We start from the raw sequence: 20,791 nt of genomic DNA, 5'->3' as shown, positions 1-20,791 counted from the left end.
AGATGGCCTTCAGTAAGTGAGTAAATAAAATAAATTGTGATCCATCCAGATAATGGAATATTAGTCAGAGTTAAAAGGAAATGAGCTACCATGCTGTTAAAAGACATAAAGAAACCTTAAATGCATATGACTAAGTAAAAGAAACCAATCTGAAAGGCAAACTGTATGATTCCAATTGCATGACATTTGGAATAGGCAAAACTATGAAGGCAGTAAAAAGATTAGTGGTTGCCAGGGGCTGGGGTAGGGGAGGGATAAATGATAGAGAAGAGACAATGTTTAGAGCAGTGAAACTATTCTTTTGGTACTATGAAGTAATTTAATGTCATCATAGCTGTCAAAACTCATAGAATGTAAAACACCAAATGTAAACCCTATTGTAAAATCTGGACTTTGGATAGTAAAGATGTGTCAATGTAGGTTCATCAATAGTAGCAAATGTACCATTCTGGTATGGAACGCTGTTAGTGGGGAGGCTGTGCTCATGGAGGAAGTAAAGGGTATATGGGAATATTTGTACTTTTTGCTCAATTTTACTGTGAAAGGACCTCAAACTGCTCTAAATAGAGTCTATTTAAAAGGAAAAATACGAAGTTACTGTGTATCAGTTGTACTTTAAGTTATCCCAGAAAATGCATCTGGGCTCCAGGTTAGAAAGTGATCATCTTTTACTGAAATCATGTTGCTATGGCAATTTGACGGTAATAGTTTCTAATTATCTGTATGTCTCCAGCAGGGGTCATAGTTAAGCACACGCAGTTGGGCCATCCTCAAGAGAGTTGTGATTTGTTTGTTTGTTTGTTTGTTTTTTGTTTTGTTTTGAGATGGAGTCTCACTCTGTTACCCAGGGTGGAGCCTCCCTGGGTGGAGCCTCCCAGGGTGGAGCCTTCCAAAGTGCTGGGATTACAGGGCTGAGCCACCACGCCCAACCAAGAGTTGTGATTTTAAATTAATCCCGAGACAATCCTTTCAGAGAAGTATGGGTCCTTTTTGGATATGGTCTTTTCTATTCAGGAGCAAATTTGGCTGGCAAGTTTCTTACCATTTCATCCTGAAAGTGGTTGTAGATATGTGTCATTCACTTCATAATACTTAGTTTTACCTTTACATATTTGTTTTGCAAAACTCACTAATAATTTTATTGTAAACCTTTATCTTTGATAATAATCTCATATTTCTCCCCACCAAAAACAAATCCCATTTATAATTAATTCTCCTTAGGAAAGACAGCTTTACTTTTTTCAAGTAGTAGAAAACATAAATTTCTTTCATAAAACAATTTCATAAATTATTTGCTTATTCATTTCTGTATCAATTCAGTTCCTACTAATGTAATTATCGATAAAACATTGTTTTTTTAATAAGGGTGCTTGAAGCTTTTTCATATGCATGAGTTAGATGAATCATTTATTATCATATTATTATAATTTCTTTTGATAAGAATAATTTTCATTTCTATTTAGCTTCGGGAAAGTTTTTCTGAATTCCCTCAATTATATGTTCACAATATGTGAAAGTTATGGGGTCTAGTCTTCTGATACCTGAGGCTCTCCTCTCAAAGTCATTATTACATAGCCAATCAATTCAGTAAAAAAAGAAAATAGTGATTTACTTTTTTATGTTCAAAATAAGTGTAAAAACAAGTCATTGAATACTCCTTTCTGCTTTTGAAAGTCTATTTTATCATAAATATATAACTCCTTTCTTCTCATAAATGAAAATATTGTCCGTAAAAGTATTTGGTAAAGCCTGTAGGTAACAGTTATAATCGACAACTTCTTAAGAATTGTACTGTAACTAATCAAGTGCAAGTTTGAAAGTCATTGGTGTATTTATTAAAGATGACATGAGTAAAATATTTTTAATGAAAATACATTTATGAAAAAATGACTTATGTTTAATGGATCGAAAATGTTTACATTTTATAATTATATGCATATATAGATGGACATATAAATACATATATACACATAAATATATATATATTTATACACATTTATATATAATCTATCTCATGGACATGAGGACAATATTCTATGTTATGGCATAGTTAATATGCCCTGAGTAAGCGTTATCCTCCAGAAAATGTGTTTTTAGCTTTTAAAGTGTAAGACTCCATTAACAGAGCTATTTAATTGATGTATGTTGAGGCGGGTGTTTATGTATGCATAATCACAAATGGGTACTTAATAGTTTTAATTTCTTTATTCAACCCAAGGGTTCATCATGCAAAAGTGTCTTAAACATCCCTCTTTGCACTACTATGATAAAAAATGTGATTTTTTACATTTGATTTATACAATAAGCCTTATCAGTTTCTTTATTTTGCCTAAATACTTAGATCTAGTTCTCCTTAAAGTTGTTTTCTAATAAAAATAGTGAGTTTCTTAGTCTTTGATACATGTTAAAATGCCTTCTGCCTACAATCTCTGTTTAAGTGTCCAAACTCCTCAAATGTTTTCCATCATTAATCATTGATAACTCTGCCAGGAAGCTATGTAAATTGTTCTATAAAGAGGAAAATTAGCCTCTGCTTAAATCAATATGACCATCTTAGTTGACACTTCTGAGGAGCTCAAGTTGTAAAATGTTCAGCACACTAGCACTAGGAATAGGGTGTCGGGACTGCCCTTGAGGGACCATGTACTTTTTTTTTTTTTTTTTTTTTTTGAGATGGAGTCTCGCTCTGTCACCCAGGCTGGAGTGCAGTGGCATGATCTCCGCTCACTGCAACCTCGTCTTCCAGGTTCAAGCGATTCTCCTGCCTCAGACTCCTGAGTAGCTGGGATTACAGGCATGTGCCACCACACCCGGATAATTTTTTTGTATTTTTAGCAGAGACGGGTTTCACCATATAGGCCAGGCTGGTCTCAAACTCCTGACCTTCTGATGTGCCCACCTCGGCCTCCCAAAGTACTGAGATTACAGGCATGAGCCATGTCGGGACCAAGGGACCATCTATGTAAGGAATACAGAGAGATAGGCATCTTAATTTACTTAATAGGATGTTTGGGGCATGGGATAATAAGTAAATTTTTCAAAGAGACAGTATTCATGCATTGGTAAGGTATTGTTTTTCTGAGACATGTGGCTTTATCCCCAAAATATGCTATTTTAAAAGACATTTCTTAAAATATGTATGTATGTTTGTTGATACTTGTTAATTGTATAGCTCATACGGTTTATTAAAACATATCTATTCCAGGAGTTATTAGAACGGCCTTACATAACATGGACAGAGAAGCCAGAGAACATTACTCGGTGGTCATTCAAGCCAAAGACATGGCTGGGCAAGTTGGAGGGCTTTCGGGGTCTACAACAGTCAACATCACCTTAACCGATGTCAATGACAACCCACCACGCTTTCCTCAAAGTACGTACTTGTTTTCCATGATTTGAATTTATCATTATCTTTTTATGTAAAGCAAAATGAAATACTTGAACAGTGTTATGTTACTGTTTCCTTAAGTGGAATTGTTCTGTTTTTGTGCTATATGGTCACCGTTCTGCATGTAAGACTCATGAAAAACACTCCAGCTATGGTCTTCTGAACTTAGGAAATAACTGGAACTGGGAGTTTCATTTGGCATCAAGTTAAGTACTAAAAATGATGTGGTGTTACTAAAAATAATGGCACCTTGCCTTTGCCGCCGTAGCTGTGTATTCTTAAAGTATTCTTGGGGATGTTGAAAATGTATTTTGATGTGGACATTCTTCTCATGCAACCTTATTCCATACATACTTTCTGTGACTGAAATAAAAAAAAAACTCTTCATGTTATGAATGAACGCTCAATTAAGACGCATGCATGCAAGCACACACATGCACACACAGACACACGTGCACGTGTGCACACACACACACACTCATTATCCAAAAGCAAGTTGCAGCTAATATGATAAGATGCAGTCTCAGAGTAAAATATAAGACTTGAAAACAGAAAGCATAATTCAGTACGCAATTTGGGGAGAGAGGAGAGATATGAATCCTGTAGGTTTGGAGGGAGATGGTGTTTATGACATGTGCCAAATGTAAAGGATATAATTATAATATATTTGAGTATTTTAAAAATGGAAGATACTATAGATAACATTTTATATGGCAGTCACTAATAATCAGAAATATCCTACAGAGGAGTTGTCTCTTATGTTGATCTTACAAATGATGTTTAAAAACTGTCATAAATTAGATGCTTTGATATGTCGTAAAGGCTCTTCTCAAGTCAGCGTGAAACACCTTTCTCAGCTTTATCTCTTGTCTCTTAATAGCATTTGCAGTGCACCTCAGTCCTAGACACAATGGAATACTGCCTCCTCCTAAAATACAACACTTTGTACATCCTTACTTCAACTAAAGTTTTTCTTTATTCACAACACTTTGTTAAAATCCCTGTTACAAGTTTCTCTGAAATTCATGTTGCAGAATTAGAAGATACTCACTCCTTTTTCCCTCTTGCACAGCACTTCTGCATGCTTGTTCATGTTAGACTAATTTCTGTAGGTACATAGATCCCTTTCCACTTATGAGATCCTATGATGGGAAGACATCGAATTGTTTTTGTAAACTTATGTGTTCAGCCCATTGAGTGCCCAGCATTTGATAACTGATTCTTAATGAGTTAATTAGTTGAATTTAAATACTCTGTCAAACTACCATTATTAAAAGATCATTATTAAATACATGCAAATCATAGTCATAGTCAAGTAAAAAATCATTTTAAAATATTGATGCCAGAGATAAGATAATGTTACTTGGTGCGTTCAAGTGGCCTTTGCTCTATGAAAAAAGTATAGATCACAGGTAAGTCCATATTTTATTGAGCCATAAAATATAATTAAATTTTAAAACATTTTACAGATTAGGATGAATCTTCATGTCAATGTTATCACTTAGTTCGAACAATATGCATATACACATATATCATCATGAGGTAAATGTTATTACTTTATAGATCGGTACAATTGAAGTTGAAGATTAAAAAAAGATAAGTGATAATGCAGACTCAGAAGAATATAAACTTTATTTTAATTTAGGATACCAACTTGCCTATCTTTTTTTCAAATAGATTCTACCACCACTATTTTCAAGATGTACATTCATATTATAGCCTTAATAGAAAACTCAGGTTGTACATCATAGGGTTCAGTAAATGCTAGTTTGTAGTACATATAGCATCTCCCATTCTCTCTTTTTCTCCATCTCTTCCTAAAATAATTATTAAATGTACAGGTTTATTAAGACTGACTTTAGAGATTTACAGAACATTTTAATTGTGATGGATATAAGGAATATTATTCATATAGATGAATATAGATATATAATAAAGAGACATTTGTTCCTAATTTTATTATTTTGATCAATAATAGTGTTAGTATTGAAGCATCAGTGTACAATGAAAATAATCTCTTTACCTGACAAACAGAATAAGTGTATATACCCTCTGAGTTAACTCATTGTGTCTAATGAATTCTATCTTTCTTCAGTCAGTAACATTCCAGTAGAACGGTTGACAGATACAAATCCTGCTGCATTTCAAGGTGTTCTTAGAGTTTTGAAAAACTTTGGGTTTCTTAAAAGATACTTTATTTTGCACCCCATTTGAACAAAAACAATGCTGCTTTTGCAAAAGTTTGGTGTCACCATGACAAAAGTAGCTTGTAGTGAAGTGCTCTTTAATTTATCCATAAATTGCAATTTATTAAATAAACAGCTATGTATCTAGTGGGGAAGTATTGTAAACTGCTTGGAGGAAAGAAATGATATAAGGACATGTATTCACAAAATACCATGACATGAGCAAGTCTATACACAGTTCAAATTCTATAAAGTTCATATCCTGTCATCAAATGGAACCAGTAGTTGAATTGTTTCTCTTAATGTGAGGTTTTTTCAGTTGCCCTTTCTACTTCTTTCTCTCATCACCTGTCTGAGACAGTTATACTTCTTAAAATTGACTCTTGTATAAACATTCCCCACTACAAATTTTGGAAAAAAAAAAATATTCTCTCAAAGTGTTTTTTCCTCCATGGTTAATCTACCATGCTTGAGAAAGTGAGTAGGGTAGTTATATTGCATGGTAATTAGTTATCACTTTATCTTGAAGTAAATAGGCTTTGAGTAAGTGTTTGAGAGGTAGCAAATTAGAGCTAATAATTTGTTTTACAATGTCTCTACTCTAGAGAGTTACAAACTCAGTAGCTTAGGATACAAGTCAGATAAATGGCTTGAAGGAAACAGGTTGCTTGTCAGTATCAGGAATGTGAAAAAGGAGCATAGAGACTGGATAATGCATGCCCAACTGCAAGGGTAGTTAATTCAAATTGATGCCTACCTTTGGGCTACATGGTGTTGGAAAAGGAGCCACTGAAACAAAACAAAACAATATAAAAAGACTCATAGTGAAAGAAAACAAATCAACCCATCTATGACTTGAAATTCTACTCAAAGTACACAAATGATGTGCTCTTCTCCTTCTAGAGAAAATCATCTATCTAAAGATATAAAATTCCCTAGTGTTAGTTCTTTTATTAAAGATCATCTATCTTATTCATCCATTTCCTGTTCTGGATTTTAAAAACTGTATTCTGTGTTATGGTTGTTGCATAACTTATTCTTGGATAGATAAAAAGTCACTGACATTTACTATTCTGCACAAACCATATGCACATAAAATTCAATACTTTACATGAAAGTTTACAAAACAAACCTTCTATATCCTAAATGGAAGGAATTATATTGTTATATTGAGGATCGCTCTTGTAAGGTAGATAATCTAGTAACAGAAAGAAGCATAACACATGCCAAATAATCACAATGAATCAACCTTTAGGGCTTGATCCTCCAATATTACATTGCACCAACTGCAGCCACAAGTGAGCTTAAGTTTTTGGAAACTTGCTATCATTATGTTAGATTAATCTAACATAACTTTCTCCAGAACTTAAATGATAGCAAATTGCCAAGGATGTAAACTCACTTGTGACTGCAGTTGGTTTAGTATCACGTAATATTGGAGGATCAAGCTCTAAAAGTTCAATAGATGGCAGTATTTCCCATAAAGTTAGTAAACATCACAATTGTTTAACTGGTTTGGACAATGTATAATGTTAATGAAAAAGAAAATATTGCTGAAGATATTGGCACTGATGTGATACTTTTAGGGGAGAGCTGTTTTTTTTAAAATTTTCATTGTTAGGAGAACAAATATGAATTTATATAGTATTTTCATCATTAAAATTGTGTTTGAAACAAATTAAAAGAAAAAAAAGTTTCACCCTTGACCCATCAAAATGTGCAGGATTTTTTTTTTTTTTTTTTTAATTATCAAAGAATTGGGGTCTTTCTAGTGTCTTTTGAAAATGATATCTGGGTCATTTTATTACGGTTGCAGGCATATATTTTGAAGCATTTTGAGCATTTATTTAAAATACCAGTATATATTTGATTTTGATAATTGTTCCTAATCACTTTAAAATAAGGTAAATTTTGCAGCTGCTTGGTTAGTGTTCTATATATGTAAATTTCATTCCAGTTTATTCCTTGTACATTCCAATTTTCCATATCCTTATAGAATGTTTGCTTGTCTGTTATTGAGAGAGATGTTAAAGGCTTCCAAGATGATAGTGGATGTTTCCATTTCTCTTTTTTTCCCTCTAATTTTTCTTAGATACAATTTGAAACCATGCTTTTGGATGCACACAGGTTGAAGGCTTTGATATCTTTCTCTTGATTAAAATTGTTTTATTGTGAAATATATCTCTATAGTTCTAATAATGCTGCATACCTTAAAGTCTAATTTGTCTCCTATAGCTATTCCAGAGTTTTCTTTTTTTTCCTTCATATCTTTTTGGTTATGGTTTGCATGGTATAATGCTTTCTATAATTTTACTTTCAAACTTTATTGTTCTTAATTTTTTATTCTTAATTTATGCATGTTTCTTGTGACCAATTAGCTAATATTTTTGTTGTTTAGTTTAAAATGACGTTATAATTTCTCTTGCTTTTGTTGATTTACTACACTTATAATTACCTTAATTACTGACATAGTTTAATTTAGGTATATCATTTGCTATTTGTCTAATCTTTTCTTCTGTTTTTTCCCTTCTCTCACATTCTTTGAATTATTTAATTTCATTAATTTTGTCCTCCATTCACTGTTTTAAAATTTTACATCTTTACACTTTTTGCTATTTAAAAAACACTATAGATATTATTATTTATTTCACTCTACCTTAAATTATTTCATTGCTTGAAAATAGAACAACTTTAAAACTGTTTAATGTCATTAACCCTTTTTTGCTTTTTTTTCTATTTTTGTCATCTTATATATTCAGTCCTATATGAAATTGTCATTATTGCTGTTGTGTTATATAGCAAATAATTATTTTTTAAGTCAAGAATAATTTACCCCTCCTGGTGCTATTTATTTCTCTTTGAATTTCTGTGTTTCATTCTAGAATTATTGTTTTCTAAAGGGAATTATAAATTTCCTAAAAATATTATGTTTTCCCATTTTTAGTGATAGACAACTGGCAATGAATTTTCTCAGCCTTTCTATATAAATTCACAATTTTGCCTTTATTTGTAGAGGGCATTTCCAATCAGAGTAGAATTTTAGTTTCAAAGATTTTCTCTGTTTCAATAATTATTAATATAATTTGCTGTTTACCATCTTGTTCATTGAAAAAAGCAACTGTAGAATTGCTTTACTATACATTAGTTTATTGTAGTTTAATGCATCTTTCTCTTAAGATATTCTTTGTTGTATTTTGTTTTCAAAAGTTTAACCTACAATATACCTAGGTATTTACTTTTTAAAAATCTGACTTATGGTTGTAAAGATTTTTTAAGCTATCTTTTGTTAGTTTTGAGAAACTCTTGGTCAGAATTTTTGCAAGTATTGCTTCGACCTCATTTTCCCACTTCTCTTCTACTAGCTCTACAAAGCATGTCAGCTAGGGATTTCAATTATATAACATTCATCTATTACTGTCTTTGCTGTATAGTAATTATTATTCTACAGTTTTCTACAGTCTTCTTTAACCTGGATATTTTATATTAACCTATGTTCTAGTACACCAATCCTTTCTTCTGCTTTTTGTTCAGCAAATTATTTATGATTAAGAATGAGAGAAAACAAAGTGTTCCACTATGATATTACTTGGAAGAAAAAAAAATTCTGTAGAATAATCAGCTTTCCTATAGTGCATGTTGACACATAGAAACAGAATGTATTGGGTTAAACAATTTTAAAGATGTTTCTGAGAACAGTAAAGATTCTGATAGAGGAAAATTGCCCTTTTAATGTATGGCATTCAAATGGCAGTAGTATGTAAATTTACTTGATTTATGTTTTAAAAAACATTGCACATAGAGCCAACCACAATGCTTAATAATCAATATTCAACATAAGTCTCTTAAATGCAGGAAAATCTCAGAATACTTGTGTGTGTGTTTGTGTGTGTGTGTGTTTTAATTTGAAATTAGCATTCTCAGCATAAACTGTATTTGCATAAACATTTAAAGTGGAGATTATAAAAACTCTGATTAATTTTATCAGGAAAGACAGGCAAACTGTTAGTCAGACATCATAGTTTCTAACCACTCACATGTCAGTCAGTTTTCCCTGAGAAGCATCTCACTTTCTCAAGTAAATACTATAAAATAGTAAATAGTTCTAACAAATGTAATGATTAAATTTATTACAGAGTTTGTAGTATAGGTCCTTGGGGTAATCATAGGGAATGACTTATTCAATAACTGACAAAATTACTGTAGTAAAGACACAAGGTCTTTTAAAAAGCAACTAGAATCAATGCTGTCCTGGAGGAAAAAAAGTATATTAAAAGAGACAAGCCTCAGTAAGACAAATGCCTTTTTATTATTCCCATCATATCTTCCTTCCTTAAATGTGCTTTACATAATCATTAGTATTTTATGATGCAGTCTAAGAAATTATGTGAAAGGATCACATATGGCATACAAAATTATGGTGCATCCAGATACAAAGCTATTACACAGTGAGATCTGTATTCCTAAGTTGTGTAAAATTATGTAGTCTTAAAACCAGAATAAATTATTCTAGCACTACTTGAAGAAATTAAAAAGGAAAAAAAAAACTTCTAATGAGTTAGAATATAATTTATAAATTATTCACATATATTTGGAATACAAAAAATTTTATTGATATAATGTAAACAATTCGGTGCCTAAAGTTGAAAAATGCACATTGCCCTACCTCATATCTCAGAAAATCTAAGCCTCACACACTGAAAATCTAAGCAAAACTAGCATTTTGAAGATAATTGTATTTTTTTTAGTAATAACATATTCCACTTTTTTATGATTTTGGTCGGGTTTTCATCATAAATTCCCAGCATTTGTTGTATCTCTTCTTCATTTTTCTCCTTCTGAAGAACAGCTCAATTAGTAGTTGTTCTCATTTTGATTTTATTTTTTGTAGTTAAAAAATATATACAATAATATTTAGCCTTTTAACAATTCTAATGTGTGCATTTAGGTAACACTATGTATATTCATATTGTGCAACCAACAGTACTACTCATCTACAGAACTCTTTTCATCTTGCAAACGTAAAACTTTGTACCCAGTGTTTAATGGGTACTTTCCCATTTTCCCTCTCCTGAGTCTCTGGTTATTCAGCTTTCTGTCTCTACAAATTTTACTGTTCTAGGTACTTTATATAAGTGAAATCATGCAATACTTGTCTCTCTGTGCCTGGCTAACTTCAGTAAACATAACATTTCAAGGTTTATCCAGGCTGTAAGATGTATCAAATTTTACTTTCTTTTGTAATGATAATTAATATTTTATTTTATGTGTATACTGCATTTTATCAGTTCCTCTGTTGCTGCATGTTTGGGGTGATTCTACCTTTTGGCTATCATGAGTAAGGTGGCTGTGAATATGGGTGTACGAATATCTCTTTAACACCCCACTTTCAATGCTTTTAAGTATATATCCAGAAGTGGAATTGCTAGATCATATGGTAATTTTATGTTTATTTATCTATTTATTTATTTATTTTGAGATGGAGTTTCGCTCTTCTTCACTAGGCTGGAGTGCAATGGTGCAATCTCGGCTCACTACACCCTCCGCCTCCTGGATTCAAGGGATTCTTCTGCCTCAGCCTCCTGATTAGCTGGGATTACAGGTGCCTGCCACCATGCCCAGCTAATTTTTTGTACTTTTAGTAGAGACAGAGTTTTACCATATTGGCCAGGCTGATCTTGAACTCCTGACTGCAGATGATCCACCTGCCTCGGCCTCCCAATGTGCTAGGATTACAGTCATGAGCCACCATGCCCTGCCATGTTTAATTTTTTAGAGGCCTCCATACTGTTCTCCATAATGGCTGTACCATTTCACTGCTTCACTAATAGAGCACAAGAGTTCTAATTCTCCATATCCTCACCAACACTAGTCATTGTCTTCTTTTTTTTTTAATTTTAATCTTTTTATCTTCTTTAGAGAGATGTCTATTCCAGTTCCTTGCCCATTTAAAAGATTGGAGTGAGTGTGTGTGTGTCTGTGTGTGTGTGTGTTTTGCAGTGTTGACTTGTAATAGTCTGCATTTATTTATGTCTTTAATTTCTTTCTACAATATTTTGTCATTGTCAGTGCACACGTTGTTAGATTCATTCCTAAATATTTTATCATTTTCATGTTATTATAAATGAAATTGCTTTATTTTCTTTTACAATTATTCATTGTCGTATAACTTTGCTGAATTACTTTATTAGTTCTAAAAGTTTGTGTGTGTGTGTGTGGGGGTGTGTGTATTTGTGTAATCCCTACAGCTTTCTAAGTATAAGATCATGTTATCTCTGAACAGAGATAATTGTATTACTTCCTTCCCTATTCAGATGCTTTTAATTTCTTTTTCTTGCCTTATTACTCTGGCTAGGATTTCCAGTATTATGTTGAATAAAAGTTCAAAAGTAGGCATCCTCTTTTGTTCCTGATCTTACAGTAAATGCATTTAATCTTTCACCATTTTAATATTAGTTGTGGGATTTTAACATATGGCTTTTATTATGTTGAGGAAGTTTCTTTTATTTACAGTTCTATTTTATGTTTTTTTAATCATAAAATGGAACTGAATTTTGTCAATTGCTTTTTCTGTAGAATTGACATGACCTTGTGATTTTTTTTTCTTTATTCTGTTAATGGAAATGAAAATTAATTGATTTTCCTATGTTGAACTAAGCTTGCATTCCAGGAAAAAGGAATCCCAGTTGCTCATGGTGTACATTCCTTTGATATTGTGCTGAAATCAGTTTACTAGTATTTTGTTAATAATTTTTGCATTACTATTCATAAGGAATATTGGTTTTTAATTTTCTATTCTTTTAGTGTCTGTCTGTTTTTGGTTTCAGGAGAATGCTGGTCTTATAAAATGAATTAGGTAATTTTCCTTGTTTTTTTTACTTTTTGCACGATTTTGAGAATTAGTGTTAATTCTTCTTTAAATGGTTAGTAGAATTAAACCAGTACACCCATCTGTTGCAGGACTTTTCTTTCTTGGGAAGTTTTTGGTTGCTTATTGACTCTCCTTATTAGTAGTATGTCTATTCAGGCTTTTCATTTCCTCCAAATTTTGTCATGGTAAGTCATATTTATAAGAATATATTAATTATTTATAGATTATCCAGTTGGTTGGTGTTTGTTTGCAGCACTTCCTTGTAAAATCCTTTTATTTCTGTAAAATCAGGGTAGTATTTCTACTTTATTTCTGATTGTAATTATTTGAGAATCCTCTTTATCTTTCTTAGCCAATCAATTTTGTTGATCTTTTCCTAGAGAGAGCAGATCTTGGAACTGGCTTGTCACCTCCTGCAGACCAAGATCTCCTTGCCCTGGGAAGGGAATGGGGCAAGAGCAAGTTGAAACACCACAGATACTTAATGCTTGAATTTGTCTTTTCCTTAGTTGAGTATTTTCTTGCTTTCTGTCCACATTTGAATGTTTCCAAGAGCTTTTATAAGTTTATTTCACCTAGTTTTAAGTCACCTTTTGATATTTCTATGAAGCTCTTGTTCCCTCATGGAAACATCAAAAAGCAACTTAAAACTAGCTGAGCTAAACTTATAAAAACTCTGGAAAATATTCAAATGTGTATAGGCTTGAAGCTTTGTAATCTGCCATTTTTCTAATGTAAGTCCCATCTTTATTATTTAGGCATTTAAATCGTAAGTGCTACCAATACATTTAACTTCTCCAGATAAGAAAAGGATTCCACCTTAAAAATAGTGTAAGGCATTAAAATACTACATATCCTATAGTACATATTAATGTAGTAGATATTTCATTCAAGGAAAAATTTTTCCCCATGTACTTTCTATTTTTGTCATGAAAGTATCTAATAATTGCCAAGAATGTACAGACCTTCATGAAAACTATCTTTCTTTTTTTTCAAGGCAAAGGACAGAAAAATAAATTCAAGTGTATAAATTATTGATATTTTACTGTTAAAATAATTAGGTATCTAGTATGAAAAAATAATTTAATTTAGAGAAGTGAGGAGAAACAACCCTTAGTCACCCTAAGCATTGACTTTAGTGTTTTAGAGAACAGCTGGCTCAGTAGATGTAAGTTAACTTAAGATATTAAAAGCTGGTACCAGCTGAAAAACTCTAGAGGCTTAATATTTATTTATTTATTTTTTTTTTATTATTATACTTTAAGTACTAGGGTACATGTGCACAACGTACCGGTTTGTTACATATGTATACATGTGCCATGTTGATGTGCTACACCCATTAACTCGTCGTTTACATTAGGTATTTATCCTAATGCTATCCCTCCCCCTCCCCACACCCCACAATAGAACCCGGTGTGTGATGTTCCCCTTCCTGTGTCCAAGTGTTCTCATTGTTCAAATTCCCACCCTACGAGTGAGAACATGCAGTGTTTGGTTTTCTGTCCTTGCAATAGTTTGCTGAGATGATGGTTTTCAGCTTCATCCATAACAAAGTGACCTTTACAGTTAAAGAGCTCCCCTGTTGCATGGCTAAATAGGTGCTCCAGTGCTCACTGTCTCTCCCACCCTGAAAACATGGAGAACCTCATGGGAATTTCATGGGAATTGGATTCCTTTGTATTGAGGCTGTTTTTTGTTTTTTGTTTTTTTGGTTTTTTTGAGACAGAGTGTCATTCTGTCGCCCAGGCTGGAGTGCAGTGGCGTGATCTGGGCTCACTGCAAACTCTGCCTCTCGCTGCCTCAGCCTCCCGAGTAGCTGGGACTATAGGCGCCCGCCACCACGCCTGGCTAATTTTTTTGTATTTTCAGTAGAGACGGGGTTTCACTGTGTTAGCGAAGATGGTCTTGATCTCCTGACCTAGTGATCCGCCCACCTCAGCTTCCCAAAGTGCTGGGATTACAGGTGTGAGCCACCGTGCCCTGCCAGCTCTGTGTTTTTTTAGTCACTCTTTACTGCTACACAAATCAGATAAAATATCGTCACAGAGCTGATGACTATTAAAATAATAACTGGAGGTGTTCTTTTCTCACTTATGTATATGAGGACCAAAATATATACTGTGAGTGTACTGGGCCAGCATAATAAATATGAATATTTTTATATTTGTAAAAGCAGAGCTACATGTAAAGCACCATTATATCTGTTTTACTTTATAAATATTTGAAAAATAAATTCTTGCATTTTGAAAATACATGTTAAATGACTTGAATTTTTATAAAAAAGATACCTAATCCATTATATAACAGATATTGTTTACATCAATTTCTTCATTATATCAACTAGATTCATGATCTATGTTTTTTACATTATATAATCTTAAGACATATATGAATATGTTGTATCTATTATATATCTATATATAAATATATGTACATACACATATATGGAAATTATATCTGAAAGTTTAAAGTTATTTTATGGTAGAATACTAAATATGCTATCACTACAATCGCAAAGCAATAAACATCAATTGAGTCATATAATTTTTAAAAATTATTTTAGTGATAAAACAACAAATTGCCTTTCTTCTATTTTGTCTTTTCCAATTTTTCGTTAATAGTCACATATTAGTGTGTAGTTATAAATAACCCTTTGTTATAAATACAAATTTGGCATGTTATTTGCAAATTTTAGTAATTCTGTGAAGTTGGACAACCAGATTCTAAAAGTTATATTACCATTACTGTTTCTATTTGGCTTAAATATCTAGAGTTTACTACAGATAACACATCTGTTCATTGTGGGGTGTCCTTTGATACAGCCAACTTGAGTAATTTTTAATACTAAACATAGTTATTTATCAGTTGTAAGTTTCATGGACATAAACAATTTTAGAGAAGTGAGGAGAGAAGTTAATTTTGATGTCAAATTGATATTTTAAAAATATAATTATCATTTAGTTTTTTCGTTTCTTGTTTTTTATTTGTTTTGTTTTCAATATAGTTTATATCAGCAAAAGGGGAGTGTTATAAGAAGTTTAACCTTCATATTTGGTTCATTTAGTTTCCTATGTCCTTCTTTTGTTGTAAACTTTAAATAATTTTTTCTTTTTTCATTGGCCTACATTTTAAATATTCTAAATAGTTTCAATGTACTTCTTTTTAAAAAGATACAAGACTGTAGATGCCCAGCATAAAGTTGGAGGTGACCATCATTTGAATATTTTAACAGAAACTCAGGATATGGTAGATGTGACTATTCATTTGGAAGCCATAAGTTTGTATGTTGATGTTGAAACCACAGGAACAGATGTACCTTTCTGGAGTGTGTGTATAAGGAATAGAAATGAGGTACCAAGTTACAGACAATATTCTCTTTTAAGAAAAAAGTGAAAGACAAGTCTGTAATGATACTGAGATGTTAGCAAAGTAGTGATACAACCAGGGAAGGGCTGTGTTCTAAAACTCTAGAGAGGGCCTTTGTTATAGCTGTAGCCTAAGTAAATTCTCCTGCATGTGCATATGGAGATATGTAAAGTAAAATTCATTTGACTGTTTCTAAATTAGAAAAATGTAAGATTAGATAACTGGTAGCATATGATTAAAATAAATACTACATTCTAATTAATGAACTAGAACTATATACAACATCTTATTTACAACTCAAATTATGATTTTGAATAAAAATACAAAAAAAGATGAACATTGGCCGGGCACGGTGGCTCAAGCCTGTAATCCCAGCACTTTGGGAGGCCGAGACGGGCAGATCACGAGATCAGGAGATTGAGACCATCCAGGATGACACAGTGAAACCCCGTCTCTACTAAAAATACAAAAAACTAGCCGGGCGAGGTGGCGGGCGTCTGTAGTCCCAGCTACTCGGGAGGCTGAGGCAGGAGAATGGCGTGAACCCGGGAGGCGGAGCTTGCAGTGAGCTGAGATCGCGCCCCTGCACTCCAGCCTGGGCGACAGAGCGAGACTCCATCTCAAATAAATAAATAAATAAATAAATAAATAAATAAATAAATAAAATGAATATTAACTTAAAATCTAAATAACTATACTATTTGAATATATATTTGTGGAAATACATTACATTAATATTTTTAAGATATGTAAGGGGATGATCATGGTTCCGGGAGGATGAGCTGAGAATTTGCTTATAGCAAATGGCTCCCTTAGAAGCATCACCTATGCCTTCAATAATGTTACTTTATAAAATGAGACCTGAAATAAATACACCAAAACATTAAGATTTAATAGCATACATGTGTGTTTCATGACATTTTTCTTCTTTTTCTGTTAGAAATATATCAAAGTATAAAGTCATAGAGAAATAATCAGCAATAAGGGTGTAATAGAATCATGTTTTGTTTGTTTATTTTGGTTTTTAATTTTCCTCAACATAACTCACAGTGCCCCAGGATGACAAGAACAAAAAAAGAATCCATTTGAATTGGCAAATCACCTGCAACTACTGCAAAGGTGTGTATAGTTTATCTGTGCCTATGTTGCAAAGCATTCCAATTTGGCAGATTAAAACAACTAATATTTATTATTTCACAATTTCTGTAGGCCAGGAATCTATCTATGATTTAGATGAGTGCCTTTGGTTCATGCTTATGAGATTCCAGTGTAGAAGTCAGCAGGGGCTGAGGTCTTGCCCAAAGGCTTACCTCAGTGGAGGTGGAGCTGGTTTCTGCTTCCAGCTTACTCACATGGCTTTTGGCAGGCATCAGTCACTTGCTCTATAGGCTGCAAGAAAACATGACAGATAGCTTGCCCCAGAGAGTGATACAAGAGGGAGTGAGAAAGTGTTCCCGTGATAGAAGCCACAGTCCTTTTGTAATTTAGTCTTGTAAGAGACATCCTATTATTTTTGCTGAACTCATTCCATCATAAGTGAGCCACTATATATAGCCAACATTGTCAGTGATACAAGAGGGAGTGAGAAAGTGTTCCTGTGATATAAACCACAGTCTTTTTGTAACCTAGTCTTGTAAGAGACATCTGATTACTTTTGCTGAACTGACTTCATCATAAGTGAGCCACTATATCTAGCCAACATTCAAGAGGAAATGATTACTTAAGGACATGAACAGCAGGAGGCATAAAAAATGGGGCCACCTTGAAGGCTGCCTACTAAAAGTTGACTCATAATGAACAAATTATAATTATCAACTCAATGGAGAGTGTACAAAATATTAATCTGAATGTACTCCATTTTGTTTAATGGGACATAGTGAATGGGGAATTTACTATTCTTGCAATTCTTAAAATGTATCAAGAATTATCAGGTTTTTTTCCCCCATAAACATAATCTTCCTGTACCAGGAATCTGTTTCATATTTTAAGACTCAGCCTAAATGTTTTCTGGACCATGAGTTTTTTGTGACCCATTTGAACAGTTTTTTTTTGCCATCTGCTTTGTAAAAACAACCTTCTTTATAATGCTATCATCATAGTAATTCTATAATGTATTTATTTATCTCTGTTAACTAAGACATCTCTGGTTTTCTAGTGTCACCATCCGAGTATTAACTACTTGACAGGTTTTTGAAGGTTTATGTAATTGTGGGTAATTCTGGTTTAGTTGGACCTTGGAGACCACAACATCCAAAAAAATTGACTCCTTCTAGTCTCTGTCTCAAAATATTTTAGTGAATTTGTACTCATTTATTTTGTAATATGTCTATACATGTTGTTGAACAAAACAGTGTCCCATTATAGATGTGACTTTTCAGGAGCATCATGCTATTTTCAAGGCCAGTGCAAATCACATGGCTTCTCTTTGATGCTGATTTTATGCCCTTAGATTTGGCCTTTCAACATGAATTTTGGAAACATGACCATTGGCAAAAGCCTTTTCTTAGTATTTCATAGCTGTGCCACCAAAGAGAGATGAAAGTTATTTTCTAGTTCCAGTTCAACATTTTTGAGAAATATACTGTTTTTGGAGATATTTGAAACAGCTGCCTACCCTTCACCAATCAACTGTGAGAAGGAAGAAGGGATCCTATAAACGTTTGGGTTTCATGCTCTTCCATGTCAATTCACAGCATCAAGGAAGATAGATCTTTTAGTAATGGTAGATCTTGATAAACCATATGGTTAAGGTCAAAGGATCATTTGTCTAAAAGAAGAGAGTGCTTTACACAGGAAAAGATATGTTGGTTGAACGTACTTTATTTGGACATTTAGTTTAGTTAAACTGAAAGCTAATGTTTTCCTCACTTTGCTGTGAGTTTATGTCAGGTGTATTCTCCAATGCTTATGAAAGAGAGCTGAGAAAAATATTTCTTGAATATTGAAAAAACACAAACACATACGTGAACACGTGTGTCAACCCTTAGTATCTATACATATACATTTAAAATTATACCTTTTTGTCTTTAGAAGTTTATCAATTTTTTTCTTTTTTGAGACAGAGTCTCACTCTGTCACCCAGGCTGTAGTGCAGTGGCACAACCTTGGCTCACTGCAACCTCTACCTCCCAGGTTCAAGCGATTCTCCTGCCTCAGTCTCCCAAGTAGCTGGGATTACAGGCGCGTGCCACCACACCCGGCTAATTTTGTGTTTTTAGTAGAGATGGGTTTTCACCATGTTGGTCAGGCTGGTCTCGAAATGGTCTCGAGCCACTGCACCCAATTCAAATAAATATTTTAAACCATGAACACTGAATGTCTTTCAATTTATTTGTCTTTTTATATTTTTCATTCATGTTTTCTCGTTTACAGTGTATAAGTCCTTCACTTCCTTTTGTCTTTTTACATTTTTCATTCATGTTTTATAGTTTTCAGTGCATGAGACTTTCACTTCCTTAGTTTATTTACACAGATTGAATTCATTTCAATGCTATTATAAATGGGATTGGTTTTCTAATTTTTTCAAAAAATTTTTATTAGTATGTATAAATGCAACTAATTTTTATGTTGATTTTATGTCTGCAACATTACTGAATTTGCTTATTATATCAATTTTTGTTTTTTGTGGACCCTGTTTTTTTATATATGTAATATTATATTATCTACAAACAAGGACAGTTTTACTTATTTCACTGTGATTTAGTTCCCTTTTATTTTATTTACATGCTTAATTGCTCTGGCTATGTCTTCCAGTACTATTTTGAAAATAAGTGGTAAGAGTGGGCATCCTTGCTTTGTTCCTGATCTTAATGGAAAAGCATTAAGTTTTTCTGTGTGTAATGTTATCTGTGGCACTCTCATAAAATGTCTACGCTACATTTTAACTCTACAAGTACAGTAAAATCCCTATCAAAATCCCAATGACATTTTTTACGGAGATAGCAAAGAACAATTCTAAAATATATGCGGAAAGGCAAAGGCCCTGAAGAACCAAAACAATGTTGAAGAAGAACAAAGCCAGAGGCATCACACTGCTGATTTCAAAATATTTTAAAATGCTGCAGTAATTAAAATAGTATGATAATGGCATACAGACACATATGTAGGCCTGTGGAACAGAGTAGAGTCTCTAAATAAATCCAGACATAGGTAGTAAAATCATCTTCAACAAGGTTGCTAAGAATACACAATAGGAAAAGGATAGTCTCTTTAAAAATGGGTCGGCGAGGTGGCTCATGCCTGTAATCTGAGCACTTTGGAAGGCAGAGGCAGGCGGATCACAAGGACAGGAGTTCGAGACCTGTCTGGCCAACATAGTGAAACCCTGTCTCTACTAAAAATACAAAAAATTAGCCATGTATGGTGGTGTGCACCTGTAATCACAGCTACTCGGGAGGTTGAAGCAGGAGAATCATGTGAACCCAGCGACGGAGGTTGCAGTGAGCCGAGATGTGCCATTGCACTCCAGCCAGTGTGAGACCCCATCTCAAAAAACGAAACAAAACAAACAAACAAAAAAACAATGCAGTGAAAACTCAATATCTATATACAGAAGAATGTAAATGGCTTCTCTTTGTACACCATACACAAACACCAATTCAAACTGGATTCACAAGTTAAACATAAAATCTGAAACTGCACAATTCTTAAAAGAAAAAAATAGGGGTAAAGCCTTATGACATTAATCTTGATAATGTTTAATCTGATGTGACCCACAAATCTCAGGCAATAATAACAAAAATAGACAAATGGGACTATATCAAGTTATAAATTTTTAACGGAGCAAAGGAAACCATCTACAGAGTGAAAAGCAGCCTATGGAGTGGGATAAAATATTTGCAAGCCATGTCTGCTAAAAGGCTGATTTCCAAAATAAAACTCCAACAACTCAATAATAAAAAGAAAGAAGAAGAAGAAGAAGAAGAAGAAGAAGAAGAAGAAGAAGAAGAAGAAGAAGAAGAAGAAGAAGAAGAAGAAGAAGAA

General features: G+C 33.1%; 1 protein-coding gene across 9 annotated transcripts in view; it reads left to right on the top strand.

Annotated features, from left to right (window-relative positions):
* The window catches only part of CDH18 (cadherin 18), a 1,101,027-nt gene that overhangs the window by 950,012 nt on the left and 130,224 nt on the right, over positions 1-20,791 (top strand). For all 9 annotated transcript variants that reach the window (XM_023218216.2, XM_023218208.2, XM_023218214.2 and 6 more), the window contains one exon: positions 3,206-3,373. In XM_023218216.2, coding sequence (XP_023073984.1) covers positions 3,232-3,373 — 142 coding nt within the window. In that variant the 5' untranslated portion in view covers positions 3,206-3,231. The remainder of the gene's footprint in view (positions 1-3,205; positions 3,374-20,791) is intronic.

The sequence above is a fragment of the Piliocolobus tephrosceles genome, chromosome 4, assembly GCF_002776525.5.
Source record: "Piliocolobus tephrosceles isolate RC106 chromosome 4, ASM277652v3, whole genome shotgun sequence".
NCBI classification, from domain to species: Eukaryota; Metazoa; Chordata; class Mammalia; order Primates; family Cercopithecidae; genus Piliocolobus; species Piliocolobus tephrosceles.
Note: the sequence above shows the minus strand (reverse complement) of the source record. Positions and strands in the feature narration are given on the sequence as shown.